The following is a 27,112-nucleotide window of genomic DNA, read 5'->3' as shown; positions in this document are numbered from 1 at the left end:
ACCTTCATCTGGGTTCTAAATATTAAGTTCCACTTCAGCCCGGTCTTTATTGTGAACCGCCTTCCACCCATCCAAAGGCCTCTCTCTCTGGACCCTCCTCCACTGAAAAACAGGAGGTATCTCTTCCTCATTTTCAGTGTCTGCCCCTGCGTGCTCTTCCCCTGCAGATGTTTGCTCAGTCCTGTGTTTGATCCGAAGTCACTGCAGGGATAAGGGATTTGTGTTGGGGGGACTCTGTTAATTCAGCTTGGACAGCTCCCCAGCCGTGAGACCCGTGGCCTCCTCCACGCTGGTCCAAGGACGAGCTGTCAGGTCCAGCAGGCCTACGAGAGTCCAGCCCATCTCCTGGGCCCCTTCCACGTCTGCGACCTCCATAGGCCGCTCGGTGATCGCCTCCTTGACCTTGCGATCACCTTGCTGGTCTTCTATCCCTCTTGTTCCCTTCACCTTGACCTTGCGATCACCTTGCTGGTCTTCTATCCCTCTTGTTCCCTTCACCCTGACGTGGCTGATCTGGTCTTCTTCCCACTCCACTTGCTCCTCTCCAAAGTGCCGCAGGCGGCTGTGTGGCCTCCTCCTGGTCTGCCAGGCCCGCAGCAGGTTCTGGCGGTCTTTCTGGGACTCGATGCTGGTTGGCCGGCCGCGGTGCGGGCCCAGGGGCGGCCTCCGATTCCTCACTGGTCGGAGGGGTCGAGACCACGCGGCCAGGAGGGTGGCTGCAGAGCCAGCATCAGGGAACTCACCTAGACGCTGTGGTCGTGTTCCCCTCCCCCTGGAGGCCTCTCCCCCCTTCCCCTCCCCCTCCCCCTGCCAGGTTTTGTAACTACACTATAGAATTTTTCATCGTCAGCAAAGAGCCATACCATCAATCAAAGTTCAAGAACCTTCTATGCCGAAGCACAACTTGCAATGTCCAGCGATTTTGGTTTGGTCATGTGTTACTTCTCTGGTCCTGTGGTTTGCATATTCTGTCCTGCATGTTTAACATGCTGAAAAATGTGTTCCCAGTTTAAAAAGAGTTACGTTTTTAAAAAAAACAACCTACCATATTGCCCAATGTGACCCACACGTTGGTCTGATCTCTATCAAGATTCTCATTTTTTTTTCTTTTACAAAAATACAAATGTGAAGATGGAACAATTTTTTTTCATAATGAAATTTAAAGTGTAAACTTGCTTTAGGTATCATCAAGATTACATTTATTAAATATTGGAATTTGTGGTTCAAAAATCAGCAGCCCCGGGCATGGTGGCTCACACCTGTAATCCTAGCTACTCAGGAGGCTGAGATCGAGGGATTGTGTTTTGAAGCCAGGCAGGTCAGAAATGGGGCTATGGCTCACATGTTGGAACAATAGCCTTCAGCATAAAAGCTCAGGGACAGCACTTGGGCCCTGAGTTCAAGCTCCAGGATGGTCACATCCATACATAAAAATCAATGAATTTAGCCGGGCACCAGTGGCTCACACTGTAATCCTAGCTACTCAGGAGGCTGAGATCTGAGGATCACGGTTCAAAGCCAGCCAGGGCAGGAAAGGCCGTGAAACTCTTATCTCCAATAAACCAGCAGAAAACCAGAAGTGGTGCTGTGGCTCAAGTGGTAGAGTGCTAGCCTTGAAGTGGAATGCTGAGGGACAGCGCCCAGGCCCAGAGTTCAAGCCCAACCCACCAAAAAAAAAAAAAAAAATCAGTGAATTTGGTACAGGTTGTAATTGGTGGCTAGAGATAATTGCAAGATAAAGAGACAATTCAAAATAGTTTTATTTTCTTTCTTTCTTTTTTCTCTTTGAAGACCCACATTTTGTGAGCCTGTGGAAGAAAAGTACAACTCCAGCACTTTGATATCTGGAGGAAACTGGCAAACCTCACTGCAGAAGAACAGGAAGTAATCTCAGCAGACTTGGCTACCCTAAAAAGCCAACACTTGCCGCTGGCAGTCATAATATTTATCTTGTACTTTCTCTAACCTGGCTGACTGACATAATCCTTGTAGAACATTAAACCAAGACCTCTACTGACCTCTGAAAACTTAGAAAGTTCAAATTATAATCAGACAGTTGTGGGCAGGTTGAGAATAGAAAACTAGCTCTCCCTGGAGCACACTGCTGCTGTCGGCTCTCAGAGATGGCTACTTACATGGACAGAAAACAAAATTTAGAAGGAAAAGTCTCTGAGGAAGCTTCCTGAAATATAATGGGCTCACATCCATTGGAGCACTTTCCTGTGTTTAGAAATGGACTAAGGTTAAGACTTCCACTCTTATGCCCAGATAATGATCCCCAAAGACCACTACGGAGCTGATTCCTATGCAAGCACACAAAAGTCATTTATCACAAGCTTGAGCCTGGACTCGCAACCATCACCAACACAGCGGGTCAAAGTTGAGAGCCATGACCCTTCCTTCAGCAGGGTTTTTATAGGGTTTCAGGGACATTGTATACACCATAGCATCACTTAGCAAATCATGTCACACCGCAGGAAATTCATAAAATAATTCTAAAAGATGATTAGTTTAACCAGTGGCAGGAACCAACCAGGGACTGGGGGTTGGTTGGTTCATGGGACTGATGCTCTTGGAAATGATTGGCTAAAGCAGATGATCTGAGCTGCCACTAAGTGGTCTTTATCTTGCAGGAACATTTGGAACCTATCTGTAGTTAGTGGAATTATCTATAAAGGGGGTTGTTCCTGGAATTTGGGCTCAAAGTTGCTGACACAGTGGAAATTGGGTTGAAGGGGAGTTGCTGATACAGTTCCTATAGTTTGGACTCAAGGAAAGTTGCTGATACAGTTCCTGGATTTCAGTTATAGTGCCTTAACAGGATGGAATCTAAACATAAAATGGCTATATTATATTTTGTTAGGGCTTTACATTCCCCCCTTTACTTGTAGGAAGGGGACCCAAACATGGTCCCCTAAACGTCGAGAAGAATGCTTACAGACTATCTGCTGGATAGTCTGGATCATCTTTTGATAGGCCAGACACAAGTGACTATGGGATCTGACATCTCTGTCCTCCAAGCAGTGGCTACTGCTCCCAGGAGTGCTTTCCCCAAATTGGGCTAAATGCCTCATTGGCATTCCCTTAGTGGGCCACTGGACTAGGACTCAGGGCCTGAGGGCTGTCCCTCAGCTCTCCAGCTCAAGGCTAGCACTCTGCTACTTTAAGTCCCAAAACAACTCTTTTAGCATTCTGCTGGCTGATTAGAGATGACAGTCTCACAGGGACCCTTTTTTTCCTGCCCGGGCTGGCTTCGAACCAGTTTGTAGACCAATGAGTCTTACAAGTGGCCATTTTTACTCCAATTAAAGGCAACAAGGTGGTCAGCATGTAGGTAGTTTTTAAGCATGCCCTAACCTGAAGCTATTCTCAATAAGGACATGGGCTAGAAGCAGATGTAGAGGGTTGGATTCTAATTCCATGCCTTCCTTATCTAGGGATCGGAATTGAGCCCTGAGCACCATCAACTGAACTGTATTAATTCATTCCTTCACGAAAGCCACCAATCTGTTGAGTATACAGGTTCTCAGGGTCAGCACTATAAACAATACATGCAGTGGGCCTACCAGAGTTGAAATTAAAGTTATTAGCCAGGCCTTATAATTGAACCAAGACTCAAACCATCCTTCTTGCTGTTTCCATTCCCACTTTCTCTTTGTTAGTCCTTCCCTTACTTTAGCCATTGATTCCTTTACCACTCCTGAGTGATTAACATAAAAGCAGCATTCCTCTCTTAGGGCCACACAGAATCCCCCTTGCTGTAAAAACAGGAGATCCAGGCCCCTTCTGTTTTGGAGAACTACCTCTGCCAGGGAGGATAGAGAGTCTTGGAGGTGGGAAATGGATTTCTCAACTCTTTTGAGATCTACATCTGTGGCTGCTCTCAGGTTATTATAGTGTTTGTTCTGCAGCACTAGAGAGGACATTCCTATCCCTGCTCCTATTAGGCTGAGACCCAGTAGGACAATTAATATTATGGCCATAATTATTTCTCTTTTTTCCAGTGCCTGCATTCCTCCTATGTGCTATTAGATTTCCCCATCTGTGTGATACATCAGCCTAGGTACCCGTTGGCCCAGAACACAAAAGTCTTGAGTTTGTTTTAACACTTTCCCATGAACACAGGGAGTCAGTCCTGTAGCACAGGCCCACCAGCCGTCCTCAGGGGGTAACATATAGTTTTCAGTCTTGACTTGGATTGTCAAGTTGCATAAATCAGTATATTGGGGTGGTACCTTTCCTATGCACAACCCCCCGCTGGCTATAGACTATAGAGTTAGCCTAGCATTCCCTTTCTGCTGCCAGCGACATTGTTCCAGGGTGGCTGCTTCACTATACCATCCCATTATTGCTATACCTTCATAAAAGAGTGGGTAAATGTCATAGCAAAGCCAGAAGGATTGAGTGAGTTCTGGTTGGGAGGCATTAATGACCTGGAAGGTACTTACTAATAGGTTCGATAAAGGATCTGAGTCTTTTTTCCCTGCTGGAGTAGGGATAGGACTATCTATATGGTTTTTCTCAGTAACCCTGGGAGGGTTAACATCCCCCACCGGCTTAGCTGGTGGGGCTGGTACAAAAGCCAGGTTGGGTCCCAGCGACTTAATGGGGGAGGTTGGGGTTTTAAGAAGCCAGAGGGTAAAGAGGAGGCCTCCATCCCCCGCAGGGATATACCCTGTCTATCTAGAATAGCATTTATAGAGTTGGAGGCCCCATGATTTACCTGATTCCCAAGTCTGGTCCTTTTTTCCTTTATCTGTGAACTTAAACTGGATCCTTTGCTGGGTTCTAATCATTTCTATTAAATCCCTTCCTTTGGCCCTCCAATCTGTAGCAAAAGTCTCACATCCCCAGGGAGCACAGTAGTCCCCCCCCCCCAGGAAGCAGAGTGCTTCACTTCAGGACAGACATAAAATGAACAATGCATACATTGGGGGGTGGGGTAGCCAGGTAGCCCATGGATGAATGCAGGCAAGCCCTCTGCCAGCTGACATAGTCAAAGGTTAAATCAGGGAACCAGGGAAGTTGAGGTCCTATCTGGGATTGAAGGACTTGTCATCCCTCAGGCCCAGGGTTACTAATTACCCATGCCCAGGGAATATGGGGACTTACATAGCTCAGGGGTAAAAGTAATAAAACCAACAATACCATCATGTAGCTTAGGGGATGTGGCACAACTTAAGCTTAAAGGGATTGTTCTTGTAGCAGGAAACTTGCCACTGTGGCAGGAAGTCCTCTCTCAGCACAAAGGGGTCTGTGGGTGTAGTGGCAATTCCATCGACCTTCAGAGCCATGGGGGTAGTCAAAATCACCACATAGGGTCCCTTCCAGCGAGGTTCCAGGGTGTCTTGCCAATGGCACTTCATGTAGACCCAGCCTCCAGATCAGAAGTGATGAGGCTCAGGAGGGGGGTCCAGTCTTATGGAAGGCCTTTAGTTTTGGCCAGATTTCCTGGTGGGCCTGCTGTAGGGCCTTGAGGGAGGATAAGAATTCATGATTATCAAATTCAACTAGCAGGTGTGATTGCAGGTTAGGAATAATGGGTGGAAATCTCCCAAACATAATCTCAAAAGGAGTTAGTCCTATTTTATAAGGGGAGTCATGCACCCTGTAAAGGGCGTATGGACACCCAGTCCCCGCCAGTCTCCATGGTCAATTTGGTTAAGGTCTCTTTTAAGGTTCTATTCATTCTCTCTACTTGCCCTAAGCTTTGGGATCTATATGCACCATGAAGTTTCCAATCAGCCCCAAGATACAAAGGATACAAAGGATACAAAGGCTGGTCCATTATCTGAACCTATCATTACTAGAAGGCCAAACCTGGGTAAAATGTCTTCCAGCAGTTTCTTGGCCACCGTCTACACCGTCTCACTCCTGGTAAGAAACACCTCTGTCCATCCTAAAAAACTGTCTACAAAAACTAACAAATACTTATACCCAAACTTCCCAGGCTTTACCTCTGTGAAATCCACTTCCCGGTATGATCCTGGCTTGTCTCCTCTTTATCTGGACCCAAGGTTTGGCTCACTCCGGGTTGCGTTGGTCAGTTGACAAGCTCTGCATCAGGCAATGATTTGTTCATTTTTGAATTGGCATTTCTGATTTTTATCTTTGCATGCCTCACCAGGTCTTGCATCTTCCTGGTGCCCCCCATATGCATTGAGTGGTGCATCTTAAGTAGCACTTGCTCCCCCAACTTCTCTGGGAGGATGATACTTGCACTCAGTCTTGCCACCATCCGTCCAGGTATTGGGCCATGGGCAGTCTTTTAATCCATTCTACTTCCTCTTCGGTATAGTTGGGGTGCTCAGAGAGGCTGCGCAACCCAGGGTCATGTAGAGTAGTCACCAAGGTCTGGTCTACTTGAAGGGCTATTTCATGGGCAGTTTTGTCTGTGAAATTGTTTTCCCGTGCTACAGGATCTTTAGACTTTTGGTGTCCTGGGCAATGTACTATAGTCAGTTTCTTTGGTAGCCACAGGGCTGCTAACAAGGCTAGGATGTCTTCCTTGTTTGTAACAGTTTTCCCTTCAGCTGTCAGCAGTCCTCTTTCTTTGTATATGGCCCCATGTACATGGGCAGTGGCTGTCAGTATAGACAGTCAAATTTTGTCTTTTGCCAGGGTCAATGCTTTAGTTAATGCCACCAGTTCTGCCCACTGTGCAGAGATCCCAGTCGGGAGTGGTTCCATACAACCTCTGCTCCAGCTATCACCGCTGCCCCTGCATACCTCTGACCACCTCGAACGAAGCTTCTACCATCCATAAACCAGGCAAGTTCTGCGTCCGACAAGAGCTGGTCTTTCAGGTCTGCTTGGATTCCATGCACATGGGCCAAGATCTCAGCACAGTCGTGAAGTGGAGCTTCCAAGTCGGGATCAGGTAGCAGGGTGGCTGGGTGTAATTCTGGGTGGGTTTAGCAACAAGCCTTGATAATGTGTGAGCTGGGCTTTACTGAGCCAGTGGTCAGGAGGTTGCTTAAGGACCCCTTCAACTACATGGGTGGTCATTACATGCAGTTCTTGCCCCAGCATGAGTTTGTCAGCATCCTTGACCAGTAGTGCAGTTGTGGCTAACCTTCACAAGCAGGGTGGCCACCCAGCTGCAACAGGGTCTAATTTCTTGGAAAGATATGCTACCTATCTCCACCAGGGGCCTAACACTCCTTTGGCTACTCCCTTGTGCTCATCCACATACAGATAGAAAGGTTTTGTCACATCAGGCATCCCGAGAGCAGGGGGTGACAGCAGGGCTCTACTCAAAGGATTTTTCTATATCATTAGTCCATTGCCACTGCTATCCCTCTTTAGAGGCTTCATAGAGGGGCTTTGCCAGTTCAGCAAACCCCAGAATCCACAATCTACAGAAGCCAGCAGATCCCAGGAACTCACAAACTTGGCAAGAACTCTGAGGCTTAGGGATTTTAAGCACAATCTCTTTTGTAGCCTTTGCTAGCCACCTCTGGCTCTCTTTTAACAGCTGTCCCAGATAGTTTACCTCAGGTTTACAGCTCTGGGCCTTTTGGGCAGATGCCCTGTATCCCAGGTCCCCTAGAGTCTGGAGTAAGCCCTTTAGTCCCTTGCAGACATGTTTCATAACTTTTGGATGCAATTAAGAGGTCATCTACATACTGTAAGAGAGTGGAGTTAGGGTGATAGAGAGGAAACTCACCCATGTCTTCATGTAGTACTTCATCAAAGATGGTAGGCAAATTCTTAAATCCTTGGGGCAACCCAGTCCAGGTCAGTTGACCGTTGATGCCTTTTTCAGGGTCAGTCCATTCAAAGGCAAACAGCTAAGGGGGGCCAAGGGCAGGCTAAAGAAAGCATCTTTCAGATCTAAGACTGTATTCTACTGTCAGTCTGGTGGCAGGGAACTGAGAAGGGTATACAGGTTTAGAACTGTAGGGTGTATGTCCATAACCTGCTTATTTACTTCTCTTAAGCTTTGTACTGGCCAATAATCATTGGTCTGCAGCTTGCGAGTGGAATGTTCCACGTGGACTGGCAGGGTCGTAGTATCCCCAGCTCCAGTAGCCACCAGATGTAGGGTGTAATCCCTGTCCAGTCCTCTAGAGGCATGGGGTACTGTTGGACCCTAACTGGATCCGCTTCAGGTTTTAGTTCTACATACACCGCTGGTCTATGCTTTGCCAGTCCCATTCCCTCAGTCTCTGCCCAGGCTTCAGGAAATGTCTGCAGCCAATAGTCTAAGTTGTCTGCCGGTAGCAGCAGCTCTTGATGTAGTCTATTCATCATCTAAATTTAGGGTTAGGACCTGGATGGGGTGGCCTTGATGATCCAGGACTGAGGTTCCATTCAGTTCGAAATGAATTTGGGCTCCTATTTTGGTGAGTAGGTCTCATCTCAATAAGGGTTATGGGCACTCTAGGATGACTGTGAATGAGTGAGAAACCTGGCCCATGCCTAGGTCCCCTGTTCTTCGGGTAGTCCATGAGTATTGGCTCATCTCGGTGGCTCCCTGTACCCAGGAAGTTTTGCCAGACAATTTGCCATGGGGCTCAAGTAGGACTGAATGCTGAGCCCCAGTGTCCACTAAGAAATTAATTGGAGTCCCCTCACTCTGAGGGTTTCTGTGGGTTCAGGGAGGAGAGCCAAACCCCATCCTCCCTAGTCTCTGAGTTCAGCCTCAGTGACCAGCATTTGGCAAGGATCCGTACCCAGACTCATAAGCCTTCCATTTGGCTTTCTTTGGGCAGTTGTTTACCCAGTGATCTGTTCCTCTACAGTACGTGCACTGATCCTTTTGTAACTTGGGATGCTCCCGCTGACGACCATCCCTACCTTGGTCTTTTGCCAGGTCTTGCAATTGGTACCATCTTTTACACATGGTTCTGGTTGTGGTCACTAGGAGGACCCTTGCCATGTCCCGAGTCTGTCTCGAATTTTCCCCTGCTCTAGCTCTCCTTTCCTCAGCCCTTTCTATTTCTCTGGTCCTTCTAGCTTCAGCCGTCACTCTCACTTGCTTTTCTTCTGGAGTTTCTCTGTTGTTATACACTCTCTCTGCTATTGCTATCAGGTCCTGCAAATTTTTCCCCTCTAGGCCTTCTATCTTTTGTAACTTCCTTTTAATGTCTGTGCCGCCTGATTTACAAATGCTATTATCACTGCTGCCTGACATTCATTTGCTTCTGATCCATGGGGGTGTATTGTCAAAACGCCTCCTATATTCTTTCTAGGTATGCAGCCTGGGACTCCTCTCTACCTTGCTGAACACCATACACCTTGGCCATATTAGTGGGCTTGCGAGCAGCCACTTTGAGACACGCCATTAGATGTTGGCGATAGACCCGGAGCCTCTCCTTACCTCTTTCTGTGTTGAAATCCGACTCCTGGGGAGATGGTCATGTAAGGGGAAAGGTGTGATGGATGAGGTCAATGTTTATCGTTGGTTGCCCATCCTCTCTGGGAATCGTTTCCGGGCCTCAGCTTGTATTCTCTCCAGTTCCTCCATGGTAAATAGGCCTCGGAGGAGCTGCTGACAATCGTCTCTTGTGGGCTGATGTGTAAACAAAACAGTATCTAAAAGATTAATAAAATCTTTAGGGTTATCAGAAAATGGAGCATTTTGATTTTTCTAGTTGTCTAGGTCACCAGTAGTGAAGGAGTTGGTTGCCAGTTGCATCAGGGGGTCCGGCTGCCCACAAGGGAAGCACGGTGGAATCTGCAGGCCCTTGGGGGCCAAGGGAGACTGCCCTGTGTGCCCTCCCCCTCGTCCCTGCACTGCCCCCTCCCCTGCCGTTACTGCTGTTGTTGCAGTCGCTGCTCCACCCTCATCCAGTTCTGGCAGCTGAGGCTGTGGCTGTTCTGCTATGACATGCTCTGGCGACACAGGCAACTGGTATGGGGAGGGAAAAACTGCTCTGGAAAAATTAGATCTTCATCAATGCCACCTTGTAAGATGGAGTAAAGGGGTGTCAAAGGTTTGGTGCTGGGCTGTACCCATCCTGCAAAGCAGTCTTGGAAGGCGAGGATCTTTGTCAGCACCTGTCTCTGCCGAGGTAAAAAAGATTTTAACCAGGAAGGGGGGTCCTCAACAAGGTCTTGCCAAACCAGGATATATGGGATCTGGTCTGGGTGGCCATTAGGCCCTGGGAAGAAGATTACACTCATAAGTCTGTGGATAGTGAATAGGTCAGATATCCCTTCTGCAGGCCACCCAGCTTCGAATGTGGGCCACTCTGTACTGCAAAATGTAATTAGGTTATTCTTTTTAATTTCTACACTCAAACTCTGGCCTCTTTCTTTCACCTCCTTAATATTTCCAAAATGGAAAGTGGAGTGGGGGTGGTATAAGTCTATCCCATTTTGCTCGGCAACCCAAAGCGGAACAGAATAATCACACACAAAAGCAAGACTAATACACAAAAAGACAAACAACAGATCCCAACTGTCAACCAGAGGGAGAAATGAAACCAGATGCTGGCTCTAGGCCAGTCCGCAGAAGCGACCTCCCTTGTCCAATCAGAATTTCCAGAGTTATGGGGGGGGGGGGCTTTCATGCCCTCTTAGAAAGACCTGGAATGTCTTCCAAGACCCCTGACTGACCACCCTCTAGCAGGTCTGCCTGGGTCTTATGTCAGCCTGAACAGATTTTCAAATTCTCAGATTTCCGGCCCCCAAAATGAAACACAACCACACAGAAGTGAAAGCAGACAAACACAACTCACCAATTGGGGTCCAACTCTCTGGGGGATCCCGGAGGAGCCCCCAGATCTTATGCCCAGATAAGGATCCCTAAAGACCATGAAGGAGCTGACTCCTATGCAATCACACGAAAGTTGTTTATTATAAGCTTGAGCCTGGACTCGCAACCATCACCTATGCAGGGGGTCAGAAGAGTTGAGAGCCATGAACCTTCCTTCAGCAGGGTTTTTATAGGGTTTCAGGGACATTGTATACACCATAGCATCACTTAGCAAATCATATCACACCACAGGAAATTCATAAAATAATTCTAAAAGATGATTAGTTTAACCAGTGGCAGGAACCAACCAGGGACTGGGGGTTGGTTGGTTCATGGGGCTGATGCTCGTGGAAATGATTGGCTAAAGCAGATGATCTGAGCTGCCACCAAGTGGTCTTTATCTTGCAGGAACATTTGGAACTTAGCTGTAGTTAGTGGAATTTTCCATAAAGGGGGTTGTTCCTAGAATTTGGGCTCAAGGGGAGTTGCTGACTCAGTTCTTGGAGTTGTTGGGCTCAGACTCGGGAACCCTTCGAATGATCACTAGAGACCACGACCAATGCAAATAGCAAAAGAGTTGTTTATTTGCAAGCTCCAGCTTGGTCTTCTGTACACGTGGCAACTGAGGCCCCGAGCATAAAGTCAGCACAGCTTGTATAGCATTAAACAAACAAGTTTAGGGGATTTCCACACAAGCAGTTACATGATTGGTTGATATTCACAGAAATTGTACCATTGGTCCACGTTTAGCAGTTCAAGGCCTGCAAAACCGCACTATCCTGTCACCGGGACATCTGGCACTCAGGCAGATTTTCTCCTGATTGGCTGTTGTAAGGGGCTATGTGGAGCTTATTTGTTTGACTGGAACTTCTGCAGTTTTTCCGAGAATTGTTTTTCCCTTCGATGTTATTTTGGGGACTGCCTGTCACAAGATGATGGTGTCAGCTTAAAATGGAGTGGTGGCAGCTCAAAATGGAGCTATCTTAGTTCCTCAGAGTTTGGGTTCAAGGGGAGTTGCTGATACAGTTCCTGCAGTTTCAGTTATAGTGCCTTAACCGGATGGAATCTAAACCTAAAATGGCTATATTCTATTTTATTCAGGCCTCACACCACAATAGCTGAGCAAGGAAGGCACTGAATTCATGATAGAGAATTGAGTGATTCTGTGACACCGACAATTTCATATTTAAGCTCCATGGAAAGTTTCTGCAATGCTATTTCCTAAAAAGAAATCAAATCTGAAGGTGACAATGCTGGAATCTAGTCTTGGAAATGAATATTGGCCATTTGAGTCCTACTCATTACACTTGGTCCATGTCTTAAACACATCACACAATCATCAGATTTTGTTTTCTTTTTATCCTGATTCTGGGTCTTGAACTCAGGGCCTGGGAACTGTCCCTGAGCATTTGTGCTCAAAGCTAGTGCTCTATCACTTGAGCCAAAGCTCCAATTCCAGCACTTTTGGTGGCTAATTGGAAATAAGGTTCTCACAGCCTTTCCTTCCTGGGGCTGGCTTTGAGTTTTTAACAGCGATCCTCAGATCTCAGCCTCCTGAATAGTTAGGATTATGGGCATGATCATCAGATTTTTATCGAGTGACACAGTTGATCAGCCTGTAGATGGGGAAGGTGACATACCATAAATTGAGTAAGGTAGTGGATGGTATTCTCAACATCACAAAGCTTATAAATGTGTGTAAAGAAGACACCACATTCCTTTAACTGAGCAAGGACCATGCTCCAGTCACTGCATTAATTGTCCACAGCTCACAGTGAATCCACTTTCTGGAGAATCATGCTTGACTAAATAAAAGTCACTTCAAGTAAGAGTTGATATGTCTATAGTCTTTACATTGGCCCTGTTTTCTTAACAGTGAACTTGAATACAACTGTGGCTAAAGAGCTTGCCATGGGGTGAGGCTGACTCATGTCCCATAAGACAACATCTTCTTTACCCAGCTTTTCCCTTGGGCCCTGGCATACCCCTTCTTCTCCGCCTGGGAGGATTCTCTTGAGAAACCATAAGCAAAGAATCCCTGTCTCAGGCAGAGACTCCCTAACCAGCTAACATTGACTTAGCTAGAGATAATCCGTGTTCAATAGCATTTATCCATGGGGCAGATGGAAGCAGAAATTTAGCTCAAACCTGTGGGCCAAGGTATACTATTTAGTAGAGACTTGGGAACTTTGGCCCAAAGCTGAGATTAAAAATGTAGGAGCACCACACTTCAAACTCACATCATCTGTGACAGTGGGGTGCTGTCTCCATAGAGGACTGAAGAGGACCTGCAAGGCCAAGGTGGGAGACAGGAAGCCAAAGTGGAGGAAAAGACACCGTTTTACTTCTTCATCAGGAAGAATGACAGTTTGTCATCTGCAGGGGAATGAGTGGACCTGCAAAAACAATCATGCACAGTGAAAGAAGTCAGGCTCTGAGGGACAAAGGACTCATGTTTTCTCGCAAGTTTGAAAGTGAAAACTAATAGATAAATATATATAAGCATATACAGGGTCATATGCATATATACACACACACATTAAAGTAGATACATGGTAGATACAGGGGAGGATTCCAGTGTAATAAGCCCTTTAAACAACTTAACAGTTTAACAAAATAAATATCAAGAAACTGGAACATGTATTTTAGGGAGAAGGGGTGAGGGATAGGGGAGGAAGGGGAGATATGTGGGGAGAAGAATGGATGAATGCATTTTAGAATATTCAATGTATATGAGAATGAAATCTGGTAAATTTAGAGGATGGCTGGGGTTGGGAGAGATGGTGGAAAATAATACAAGGGGTGACTCTGATAAGATGCATTGTACTCCCAAAGTGACATGCTGAGTCTTAACTCCTCTGTCCAACCACTTCAAGATAATGAACCAATGAACTAAAAAGATAAGTCTGAAAAATAAATAAAATATAGCTGTGTACCAGTTTCCTCCCTGAAGAATGACAAAACCACAAGCAGTTTGTTCAAAGAAAAGACTTTCCCTCAAAGATCAGAAAGTAAATTGTCCCCCAAGTTGTAGAACACATTATCTTCCTACAAACAGGGCCATTCTGCTAAATCTCCACAAAGCAACCTTTCAGAAGCAGGAAAGGAACACTAATGCAACACTGCCCTCTAGTCCTCACTCAAATCACTGGCCCCTACTGTCTCAGTAATGTCCTGTGTAGCAGAAGCATCCAGCCCAAACAAGTCTCCATGTCTCATCTCCTTAGCTTCCTTAGCTGTGGGTACTTTTCAAATGGTCTTGGGTTTCATAACCCTCCTTAACTCTTTGAAATATCACCAATCTATGACATTATTTTATTATTTTTATTATCTTTGTGTGTATGTGTGTGTGTATGTGTGTGTGTGTGTGTGTGTGTGTGTGTGTGTGTGTGTGTGTGCATGCGTGCATGCATGCAACTGTCCTTAAACTTGAACTCAAGGGCCTGGGCATTGTTACTGAGGTTTTGGGTTTTTGTTTTGTTTTTGCTCAAGGCTAGTGTTCTGCCACTTGAACCACAGCTTCAGCTGGTTTTGTTATTGTAGAAAGACCCCCGACTTCTGGTGTCCCCCAAATCAGGATCTCCCTGCCCCAAGCACCAGTCAGACGACACCAGATGCAAAAGCAAGAGGGTTTTATTTGGGCATGCCCAGGTTCCCAGGTGCACGTGACCCCGAGATCCGCAAGGTTCGGGTCAGTGGCTGGGAGCCCCGAGCAGTCCCGGGGATGGTCCTTTTATGGGACCCCTCAGTCCGTTACAGTGGAGCCCGCGCTTTTTCAGCCAGTAAATTTAAAGTGTTACAACCTGGTCTGCACGCAGGCAGCCAATCCTTTTAAAACAAATCATATGTTTTGGCCAATCACTGTTCAAGGGGGTCCCTCGGTGTACGTGCCGAGTTGTGTGTCTCCGGCCTTGGTATGAGGAAGTGACCTTTGTCCGAGTCAGCACCTGTCGTTCGCTCACACAGGGGGCTGACTGCTGGGTGGGATTAGTTAGTAGGGTGTGGACTTATTGATTAACTGGTGAGGTTAGTTATCAAAGGGGGAGTGTGGGGGTAATATAATTTTCTTAGCAAAGCATGTTACAGAAGCCAGAAATAGCTTGGTTAGATACAAAACTCTGTTCCCCTACAAAGAGGCTCAGGGCCTGGTTGGTTGGGGAGGGGGTCTTTCATTGTTGTTGTTTGTTCACTGTCAATAGGAGTCTCACAGGACTTTTCTGCTCAGGCTGGCTTTGAACCATGGTCCTCATATCTCAACCTACTGAGTAACTAGGATTAGAGGTGTGAGTCACTGGTGCCCGGCTATATGATACATTTTTAGTCAACTTCAACCTACTACCTCCATCTCATGGACACCCTCCTCTCCTCACCCCATTTAAGCAAAGGCTGCTTATGAGAGGCTACCCACCGTTTATCACCTTACTTGGACCCCCACACTCAGGCCAGACTTACCTCCATAAACATGCCTTCTCATCCCAACTTCCCAACTTTGAGCCACCATAGCTTTGACCTCCACCCCAAGGTGGAGACAATTTGCTTACTCCACCTAATGGCTTTAGAACAAAAGACCCAGGAGTGGAAAGGAATGAACTGAAGAGGAAAAGAGGAACCTTGTTCACTTTCTAATACCACAAGAAACTGACAAGCTCTTTTAGGCCTGAGATCCCATCCTGGTCTGTCAACCATATTTATCTAAGTTTCCCTATTCTAACAGCCTTTAGAGTTCAATATGGAATACAACAGATGCAAGAAAACATGTTTACAGACATGCAGAAATATCAGAGATGTGATGATACATTCAAACTAAGAGTAAGAAAATGAATTATGTTAAATATATGTTTCAAAATGATAAAAAAAATAAAAATTTGATTTATTTTCTAGGCACTATACAAAGTCAAAGTAGGTTAATTTAATCTTTGTCTAAAAGTCAAATGTGGATCTGAAACCGGCCCATGCAAGGAGTGACCACAATAGTCAAAAATATTTAATTCCTGGGACCTGTGTGTGGGAAGAACATTGCTGGGCAGCATTGCAAGAAAATATACCACATCAATACTCTCTCTCTCTCTCTCTCTCTCTCTCTCTCTCTCTCTCTCTCTCTCTCTCTCTCTCTCTCTCTCTCAACTCCCTCTCTCTCCTCTCTTTTGTCTGTCTTTCTTACTCTTTCAAGTTTCTCATTCTCTCTTATCTTTGTCTCTTTCTCTCTCTCGCCTCTCCCTGAATATGTCTCTGCTCTATGTCCCTCTCCCTCATCTTTCCCTCCCAACTTATATCTTTCAATCTCTTTTTCTAGCCTTCGCCTCTCTCTCCCTCTTTTCTCTTACATTCTCCTCTCTCCTCTCTCCTCCCTCTCTCCCTCTCTCTCTTCTCTCTCCCTTTTCCTCCCTCTCCCACTCTCTCTCTCTCTCCCTCTCCCTCTCCCTCCCTCTCCTTCTCTCCTTCCAAACTACCATGAATTGAATACTTCATTCCACCTAGTGGTTCCTGCTATGAGGTTTCAGTCTTGTCTCAGACTATGGGAATAGATTCCCTCAAAATAAAATATTTCCTCCTTTACAGGGTTTATCTCAGCAATGCAAAGTTACTAAGTGGATGTCCCCTTGGCAAAATGTGTTAACTCCCAAGTAGGCCTTTGGGTTCAGGTTCCTCTGCTGGGAGCTTGTGGAACAGCCTGAAGTCTTCAGGCTGACAGGCAGTCACCATGAGGTGACACACCAAATGTAGTTGCAAAATAGCACACAACTCAGACTCTGATCATGATGAACTGAGAAACCTCTGAGCCGGGAGCCTGCACAAAGATCCCACCCCCGCCCTGCACTCTCCGAGCAGAGGGGCTCCATCCCACCAAAGCCACTCAGCCACACACGGGAACCCCAGAACTACAGGGGTCACCCACAGAACGCCAGAGCAGAACACTTGCAAGGTACTGGTGCTGATCCAGGGAAAGCAAACAGAGACAAACCCCAGTGCTCAGAAGCTGTACGGAGACCCCTCCTGCACCACTCAGCCAGAGGCCAGCGCACAGCCTACGCCTGAGGAATGGCCCATCCCATGGCACTGACCCGAACAGCATCAACAGAGGCAGAGACAGAGGAGAAACACACAGAGCCAGCACCGCCCTCTGAGCCCACAAGCATCTCAACTGAACTCTGATTGAGCTACCTACATCACACAGAAACAACAACTAGCTCCAGGGTGAGTACCCACAGCGGACAGTGTATCCCTCCTCAAGGGAGACCAGAGCTGGTGGGAACCCCCAGATCTTGACCCAGACCCCTACCCCAACACCTGAACTACAGGATCCACTAAAACTGGGAGCTCTTCCGGAGCTCTGCCAACCTGTGGAGCACACCCAGCCAGCCACCCTAGATCAAGAGCACCCCTGGAAAAGAGCTTAAACACCCAAGCCAGGAACAGTGCCTCTGGGTCACAACCACCAACAGTGGAAGAAACCTGAACTGTGTACTCAAGGCTGTGTAACCCAGGTGGGATACACAGCAGCACAGGTCCAACTGGTGTGCCCCAGGCCAGGACCAGGAGCCAGGACCAGGCCTGGGGATCTGGTACCTGAGCAACACAACCAACTCCTCCTTATTGAAGTCAGAAGCTGAGCATACACCTCAGCAGAGGAGGGAAAACAGGGAACTTCACCCCTGGGAATCACACACATGACAGCAAAAGACCTGGGTGCCCAGAGCAAGAGAACCAGAAGTCCAAACCCCACCACAACCCGACCCATATATCCCAGGCCAGGAATTGGACGACTCAAGCCGCCAGCACCTGATAATAGTCAGGAGCTCAGGCTAGTAAGGTGGCTCAGCGGCAGAGTGCTTGCCTTGTGTGCATGAGGCCTTGGATCTGATTCCTCAGCACCACATAAGCAGAAAGGGCCAGAAGTGGTGCTGTGGCTCAAATGGTATGGTGCCAGCCTTGAGTGGAAGAGCTGAGGGACAGTGCCCAGGCCCAGAGTTTAGGCCCACTACTGGCCAAAAACAAAAAACAAAAAAAGTCAGGAGCCCATAGCAGACTCTAGCAACTGGGAGAGTACATCTAGGACACTCAATCTCACCAAGAGCACCTGGAGGAGGAGTAAACAGGAGAAATCTAGGCCGCTCAGTCCTTCTAAAGACAGGAACTGCCAGTGATCTACAGCAGAGAGCCAAGAGCCCTACGTGGGTCAGACCAGCAGCTGGAGGTCGGCCACCAACAGAACTGAGACCAGGTACAAACTCTCTCCACCAACTCAGAAACAGCAACAAAGCAAAGACAGACACTTATCGACCAAAACAAAATTTCAGATAGTCTCCAATAATCCCTGAATCCCCATATGAAAATCACAGAGAAAAATTAGAAGGTTTATCAACACCCAGGATAGCAAGCTACTCCCAAAAGCCAGCAGCCACCCAGGGGAGAGCCCTAGTGGGAGCAAAGCAGGAATGGAAGACAAAAGCTACATCCAAGAGATGTTGGAAGCAATGACTCAAGAACTAAAGTGAGCCAGGCACTGGTGGCTCATGCCTGTAATCCTAGCTACTCAGAAAGCTGAGATCTGAAGATCGTGGTTTAAAGCCAGCCCGGGCAGGAGAGACCTTGAGACTCCTATATCCAATAAACCACCAGAAAACTGGAAGTGGCACTGTGCTCAAGTGGTAGAGCACTCACCTTGAGCTGAAGAGCTGAGGGACAGCGCCCAGGCCCAGAGTTCAAGCCCCACGACCACCAAAAAAAAAAAAAAGAACTAAGGTGAGAAATAGACCAGAAATTTAAAGAACACAGGGAAAAAATATCAAAAGAGATGAAGGATCTCAAACAGGAGGTGCATGAAAAAATAGAGGCAGTACACACCTCACTAAGAGATGAGATTAGTACAAAAATAGAGGCAGTACACACCTCACTAAGAGGTGAGATTATTACTTTTAGACCCAATATTGAATCAATAAATGAGTCCATTTCCTCCATGCAAACCACAATGGAAGCCACAGTTAACAGAGTGAACAAAATGGAACATAGAGTGTCAGATACAGAAGACAGAATGCATTTCCTCCATGCAAACCACAATGGCAGCCACAGTTAACAGAGTGAACAAAATGGAACATAGAGTGTCAGATACAGAAGACAGAATGCACCAACTGGACCAAAAAGTCAAAGATGTGGAAAAATCACTTAAATTATGCCAAAGGGAAATCCAAGAGCAAGCAGATAGTGCCAAGAAATGTAACCTTTGTATAATTGGAGTGGACAAAGGTGAGAAATATCAAAGCAAGGGAATGCAACACCTATTCAACAAGATTATCAATGAAAATCTCCCCCATCTTAAAAAAGAACATCTTAACTATATTACAGAAGCATATAGAACTCCTAACAAGCAGGATCCTAGGAGAAACACTTCTAGGCACATTATAGTATTCACATTCGATGGAGAAATGAACATTTTTGGCTTTTTTTTTTTTTGACTGTGGAGTCTGAACTCTGGGCCTAGGCACTGTCCTTCAGCTCTTCAGCTCAAGGCTAGCATTCTACCACTTGAACCACACAGCGCCACTTCCAGATTTTTCTGCTTATGTGGTGCTGAGGAATCGAACCCAGGGCCTCATGCATGCAAGACAAGCACTCTACCACTGAGCCACCTTCCCAGCCCAAAATGAACATTTTTAATAGGAAAGAAAAATTAAATGAATTCATAAACAATAAGGCAGCATTACAAAGAATAATAAGAGAGGGAACACAACCTGAAGAAAGCAACCAGGAATGGGGACCTGCACCAGACAGGTATTAGTAGAAGTCTAACTTAGTAAGCACAGGAAGAAAGGAAAGAAGAAATACAGAAAAACAGGGAATGACAGGGACCACAATGCATCTCTCTATACTATCTCTTAATATTAATGGGCTGAATTCACCAATCAAAAGAAAAAGAACTGCAGATTGGATCAGAAAACATGACCCATCCATCTGTTGCCTTCAGGAGACCCACCTCTCAACTAAACATACAAACAAATTCAGAGTGGAGGGTTGGAAAAGGATCTACCAATCAAATGCTCCCACTAAGAAAGCAGGAGTCGCTATCTTGATAGCTGACAAAATAAACTTTTCATTAAAATAAATACAAAAGGGGCTGGGAAGGTGGCTCAGTGGTAGAGCGCTTGCCTTGCATGCTCGAGGCCCTGGGTTCGATTCCTCAGCCCCACATAAGCAAAAAGAAAAAAGCCGGGAGTGGCACTGTGGCTCAAGTGGTGGAGTGCTAGCCTTGAGCTGAAGAGCTGAGGGACAGCGCCCAAGCCCAGAGTTCAGGCCCCACGACCGGACCACAAAAAAATAAAAATACAAAAAATAAAATAAATACAAAAAACAAGGAAGGGCACTACCTATTAATAGGGAACAATCCAAGAGGAGGCTATTACCCTTATCAACTTATACTCCCCAAATATTGGAGCACCCAAATATGTGAAGCACATACTTTCAAACTTACAGAATAAAATAGATCCAAATACAATAATACTAGGAGACTTTAATAGCCCACTCTCACCAAAGGACAGGTCTACCAACCAGAGGATTGGCAAAGAAGCTACCAAATTAAGTGAGGCCATACTTCAACTGGAACTAACTGATATCTACTGAGTAGATATCAGTACTCATTCTTCTCAGCAGCTCATGGAACTTTCTCCAAATAGACCATATCATAGTTCATGCAAGGAACTTAAGCAAATACAAGGGGATTGACATAATCTGTTGTATCCTATCTGACCACAGTGGAATCAAGGTAGTTCTCAATAACAAAACATACCACAGAAATTACTCAAATACCTGGGTAACTGAAGAAATTAGAGAAGAAATTAAAAATTTCCGACAATTCAATGAAAAGGAAGACACATCTCCAAGAAACTTGTGGGTCACAGCAAAAGTAGTCCTGAGGGGCAAATTTATTACCCTCAGTGCCCACATCAAGAAAATAGAGACAGACAAAGTAAATAATCTCATGTTGCAGTTAAAATAGCTAAAAGACATGAAAAAAATGGAATCTAAAGTTACTAGACGTAGCCAGATAATTAAATTAAGAGCAGAAATTAATTAGAGAATACGAAAACTATAAATAAAATTAATAAAACAAAAAGCTGGTTCTTTACATTATAAGGGAATACTTCTCAAAACTTTATGCTAATAAGTTTGAGAACCTGACAGAAATGGACCTTTTCCTAGCAAATATTGACATGCCAAAACTAAACCAAGATGAGTTATACCATCTTAACAGGCCCATATCAAGCATTGAAATAGAAACAGCAATAAGAGACCTCCCAGCTAAGAAAAGTCCAGGACCAGATGGTTTTACAGCGGAATTTTACAAGGCCTTCAAAGCAGAGATCACACCAATACTCCTCCAATTCTTCAATGAAATTGAAAGAGAAAGTTCACTACCAAACACATTCTATGAAGCCAGCATAACCCTCATCCCAAAACCAGGCAGGGACTCATCAAAGAAAGAGAACTATAGACCCATTTCGTTGAACATTGATGCAAAACTTCTCAACAAAATTTTGGCCAATCGACTTCAACAATTCATCCAAAAAATCATACACCACGATCAAACAGGATTTATTTCAGGGATGCAAAGCTGGTTCAATATACGCAAATCAATTAATATTATTCATCACATCAACAGGAGCAAGAATAAGAACCACATGGTTATCTCAATAGATGCAGAAAAAGTTTTAAAGATCCAACACCTCTTTATGATGAAGGTTTTGGAAAAATTAGGAATCAATGGAACATTTCTCAATACAATCAAGGCTGTATATGACAAACCTACAGCCAGCATTATACTTAATGGTGAAAACCTAAAGCCATTTCCTCTTAACTCAGGAACAAGACAAGGATGTCCACTCTCTCCACTTCTCTTCAATCTAGTATTAGAATGCCTATCTACAGCAATAAGACAAGATGCAGACAAAAAGGGGATCCAAATAGGGAAAGAAGAAATAAAACTCTCCCTCTTTGCAGATGACATGATCTTATATTTAAAGAATTCCATAGACTCCACTCCCAAATTACTCAAGCTGATTCAAAACTTTGGCAAAGTAGCAGGGTATAAAATGAACCCTCAAAAATCAATGGCTTTTCTGTATGCCAACAATGAGAAAAGTGTGGCTGAAATTAGGAAAGCAACTCAAAAATCAATGGCTTTTCTGTATGCCAACAATGAGAAAAGTGTGGCTGAAATTAGGAAAGCAACTCCATTTGTAATAGCCCCACAAAAAACAAAATACCTAGGAATTAACTTAACCAAAGAAGTGAAGGACCTCTATGATGAAAACTTTAAAATCTTGAAAAAGGAAATCAAAACAGAACTTAGAAAATGGCAAAACCTCCCATGCTCCTGGATTGGAAAGATTAACATCGTGAAAATGGCAATACTTCCCAAGGCTATCTACAAATTCAATGCAATACCTATCAAAATTCCAACCTCATTCTTCAAGGAAGTAGAAGAGGCAATCCAAAAATTCAAATGGAACAATAAAAGACCCCGAATAGCAAAAACGCTCCTCAACGGAAAGAACACTGCTGGAGGAATATCAATACCAAATTTCAAACTCTACTTTAAAGCCATAGTAATCAAAACAGCTTGGTATTGGCATAAGAACAGACCTCAGGACCAATGGAATAGAATTGAAAACCCAGAAATGAACTCACAGACCTATAGCCATCTAATCTTCGATAAGGGAGCTAAAACAATAGAATGGAAGAAAGACAGCCTCTTCAGTAAATGGTGCTGGCAAAATTGGTTAACTACTTGTAGAAAACTAAAGCTAGATCCTTACATATCACCCTGCACCAGAATCAACTCCAAATGGATCAAAGACCTTGAAGTCAAAGCAGACACTCTGAAAACATTACAGGATGGAATAGGAGAAACCCTAGGTCTCCTTGGCTCAGGCCGAAATTTTTTGAATAGAGACCCGGAAACACAACAAATCAAAGAAAGGTTGGACAAATGGGATTGCATGAAGTTGCAGAGCTTCTGCATGGCAAAGGACATAGCTAGCAAGATCAATAGAAAGCCCACGGATTGGGAGAAGATCTTCACTAGCCATACAACAGACAAGGGTCTCATATCTAAAATATACTTGGAACTCAAAAAATTAAATCCCCCAACAACAAATACTCAAAGAAACAACTGCCCAATAAATAAGTGGGCTAAAGACTTAAAGAGAAACTTCTCTGAAGAAGAAAGAAGGTTGGCCAATAGACACATGAAGAAATGTTCAACATCCCTAGCCATAAAAGAAATGCAAATCAAAACAACATTGAGATACGACCTCACTCCAGTTAGAATGGCAAAAATCAAGAACTCTAACAACAACAGATGCTGGAGGGGATGTGGACAGAAGGGAACCTTACTTCATTGTTGGTGGGAATGTAAACTTGTTCAACCACTTTGGAAAGCAGTATGGAGGTTCCTCAAAAGACTTCACATAGAGCTCCCTTTTGACCCAGCAATCCCACTTTTGGGCATTTACCCAAATGTTTACAAACAAGACCACACTAAAGCTACCAGCACAACTATGTTTATTGCAGCATTATTTACCATAGCTAAGATATGGAACCAACCCAGATGCCCCTCAGTAGATGAATGGATCAAGAAAATGTGGTATATATACACAATGGAATTCTATGCCTACATCAGAAAGAATGACATTGCCCCATTTGTTAGGAAATGGAAAGGCTTGGAAAAAATTATATTAAGTGAAGTAAGCCAGGCCCAAAGAAACATAGGTCCCATGGTTTCCCTTATTTGCAATATCTAGTATATGTATGAGTCAAGCAGAAAAGATCAGATAATGTGATGTTAGGAAAATGAACCCTTAGATACGTATTTTAATGCTTTTTTCTTTCATGCATTTGTTTCTAATGCATTTATAAGATTATCTCTTTGTTGCTTTGTATGTCCCTCCCCCACAGTATAACCCCTGCTTTCACTATACTTGATGTCAGTATAACTTGTGGAGGAGATGGGGAAAAACAAGTCATTTAAGGATACAGGTGGACCTGTTGTAGCAATGAGAAGTACAAGTTGTCATGTTGAAAACGAGCTTTACAAGCTTTACAACGTTGGTGCGGGGGGGGGGGGCGGGGGGAAAGATTTGGGGGGGGAGGCTGGGAAGGGATGTGAAGAGTAGGAGGAGGCTGCAATGCTTGATAAGAAATGTATGCATTATCCTGCCCATGTAATTGTAACCCCTCTGTACAGTATGTTCAAAAAAATTAAATTAAATTTTTTAAAAAAGCTGGTGCTTTGAAAAAATAAATAAAACTGATGGACCTTTGGCAAGATTAATTAAGAAAAGAAGAGAGGAGGACTGCTAATGTGCTCACTGTATTCTCCCTCTTCCTCTCCCTCACTCTCTCCCTCTTCCTCTCCTTTTCGCTCTTCCTCTCCCTCTCCCTCTCCCTCTCTTTAGAATAAGTGGATAAGCTGCAGCCCCATGATACAGAGAAGAGTCTACCATTCTATGGCAGCCATCCAGAGGAAGCTTTATGTTCTTGGAGGCAATGATCTGGATTACAACAATGACCGGATTCTTGTGAGTCACACAGATTCTTATAACATGGACACTGATCAGTGGACCCATTGCAATTTTAACCTGTTGACTGGCCAGAATGAATCTGGAGTTGCTGTCCACAATGGGAGAATATATTTAGTTGGTGGATATTCAATTTGGACAAATGAGCCTCTGGCTTTTATCCAGGTTCTAGATGTAAGCAGAGAAGGCAAAGAAGAAGTATTCTATGGGCCTACACTACCTTTTGCTTCCAATGGAATAGCAGCATGCTTCCTTCCAGCCCCATATTTCACATGCCCCAACCTTCAAACTCTTCAAGTGCCTCATCACAGAATTGGTACCATCTGAAAAGCCAATGCTCTGTTAGTAACCATCACCGATGGAGGAAAAAACAAGTTTGACTTCCAGATAGTGGACTTGAAACTCCTCAGTGCTCAATGCTTCCTTGTCTTGTTCCATGGGTCTTTAACTACAGATAAAAATTAGCAAAAAAAAATTCTTTTTTTGGGGGGGGGTGTCCAGTTGTGGGGCCTGAACTCTGGGACTGGGCGCTGTCCCTCAGGTCTTCAGCTCAAGACTAGTGCTCTACCACTTGAGCCACAGCACCACTTCCGGCTTTTTTTCTTTTTGCTTATGTGGTGCTGAGGAAATTGAACCCAGGGCCTCAGGCATGAAAGGCAAGCACTCTACCACTGAGCCACCTTCTCAGCCCGCAAAAAAAATTTCTAAAGTACATTATTGGGAACTTTTCTCTGAGTATGTCAACATAAAGTAAAATATGTTTGACTTTTATTGTGGTGTATCTTAGTGCCAACTGAATAATACATTGTTTTTTCATGGGTCTTTCATATATTCTTTGTACATGTTCTCAATCTGCACTGTCTAGGACATGAGTCTGTTAGTTAAGGCAATTTTTTCATCCATTAGTTACCTTAAAATCTTTTATACTTGCTCCCTTTACTAGTTAAACATAAGCGTGTAATTTTTTTTCCAAATATAACATGAAGCCCAGCTCAGTAGATATTCAGCATTATGATGTTGTAAATCCCTGGTTTGGGGATGAGTGTGATATTGGCTTTGTAGAATGAGTTTGGGATAGCTCCCTCCTTCTCTGTTTCTCTGAAGATCTCCCCTGCGTGGCTGCTGGCTATTGAGGATAGCTTGCTATCCTGGGTGGTGATAAACCTTGTAATTTTTCTCTGTGATTTTCACATGGGGGTTCGGGAATTATTGGAGACTAATCTGCAATTTTGTTTTGGTGTGTCTGTCTTTGCTTGGTTGCTGATTCTGTATTGGTAGAGAGAGTCTGTGCCTGATCTGGGTTCTGTTGGGGACCTACCTCCAGCTGCTGGTCTGACCAACATAAGCTTCTCGGCTCTCTGCTGTAGATCGCTGGCAATTCCCGTCTCTGGAAGGGTTGAGCAGCCTAGACTGCTCCTGTTTGCTCCCACAGGTGCTCTTGGCAAGATCGGATGTTCTGGATGCACTCTCCCAGAAGCTGGAGTCTGCTATGGGCTCCTGATTTTGTTTTGTTTTGTTTTTTGGCTGGTTGTGGGCTTTAACTCTGGGTTTGGGTGCTGTCCCTCAGCTCTTCAGCTCAAGGCTGGCACCCTACCATTTGAGCCACAGCACCACTTCTGACACTTTCTGCTTATGTGATGCTGAGGAATCAGAACTAGGGCCTCATGCACCCAAGACTATCACTCTACTGCTGAGCCACCTTACCAGCCTGAGCTCCTGCCTACTATCAGGTGCTGGCGGCCTGTGTTGCCCAATTCCCAGCCTAGAGTATATGGGTAGGATTTTGGTGGGGTTTGGGCTTCTCTTGTCCTGAGCCTCCCAGTCTTTTGCTGTCATAGGCATACTTCCCAGGGGGTGCAGTTCTCTGTTTTTCTCCCCCCTGCTGAGGTGTATGCTCAGCTTTTGACTTCAGTTGGGAGGAGTTGGTTGTGTTGTTCAGGCGCCAGATTCCAGGCCTGGTCCCGGCCCCCCGCCTGGGGCATGCTGGTCGGGCCTGTGCTGCTGAGTATACCACCTAGGTTATGCAGCGTGGGGGACACAGTTCAAATTTCTTCTACTGTTGGTAGTCTTGACCCAGGGGCGCTGTTCCTGGCTTGGGCATTTAAGCTCCCTTCCAGGGGCGCTCTTGCTCTAGCCTGGCCAGCGGAGTGTGCTCCACGGGCTGGTGGAGCTCTCGAACAGTTCCCAGTTTTAGTGGGTCCTGTGGTCTGGGTGTTGGGGTAGGGAGTCTAGGTCAGGGTCTGGGGATTTCCTCCAGTTCTGGTCTCCCTTGAGGGATACACTGTCCCCTGTGGGGTACTCACCCTGGATCTAGTTGGTTCTGTGTGGTGTAGGTCGTCAGTTGCTGTTGCAAACCGAGTTCAGTTGGGGTGGTTGCGGGCTGGGCTGTGTGGTGGTGGCTCTGTGTGATTATCTTCTGTCTCTGCCTCTGTCGGGTCCACAGTACCCAGGTCAGGGGCGAGGTGTGGGAGCTGGGCCTCCGTACAGGTTCTGAGCGCTGGGGTTTGCACCAGCACCAGTTCCTTGTAGGTCTTTTGCTTTAGTGTTCTGTGAGCGTCCCATGTAGCTCTGGGGTTCGTGTCGTGGGGCCAAGTTCCGGGCTCAGGGGGTTTCTCTGTTTATCGCAATTGGCGGGTCTGACACTGGTACCTCAGGTGGCTTCTGCGTGGGTGATCTGCAGGCAGCCCCCTGTGTATCTGGGACCCCGGTAGTCCCCGCTGGGCCGACTGGCTGCGGCTGGACACACTGCTGGTGTGGGGCAGGTTTGGCAGGATGGAGCCTCTCTGCTCAGATGGGGAGTGAGGGGTGGGGGTGGGATCTTTGTGGAGACTCC

At 45.5% G+C, this 27,112-nt stretch overlaps 1 protein-coding gene across 1 annotated transcript; it reads left to right on the top strand.

The window, feature by feature from the left end:
• Positions 1-19,346: 19,346 nt before the first annotated feature.
• LOC138834945 (kelch-like protein 32) lies at positions 19,347-24,607 on the top strand. The gene is made up of 3 exons (XM_070033737.1): positions 19,347-19,474; positions 20,453-20,666; positions 24,157-24,607. The coding sequence occupies exons 1-3, from the start codon at positions 19,347-19,349 to the stop codon at positions 24,604-24,606; spliced, it is 792 nt and encodes a 263-aa protein (XP_069889838.1). The 3' UTR covers position 24,607.
• Positions 24,608-27,112: the final 2,505 nt, after the last annotated feature.

This window comes from Dipodomys merriami, unplaced genomic scaffold (genome assembly GCF_024711535.1).
Source record: "Dipodomys merriami isolate MVZ:Mamm:240054 unplaced genomic scaffold, mDipMer1.0.p SCAF_22, whole genome shotgun sequence".
NCBI lineage: Eukaryota > Metazoa > Chordata > Mammalia > Rodentia > Heteromyidae > Dipodomys > Dipodomys merriami.
Note: the sequence above shows the minus strand (reverse complement) of the source record. Positions and strands in the feature narration are given on the sequence as shown.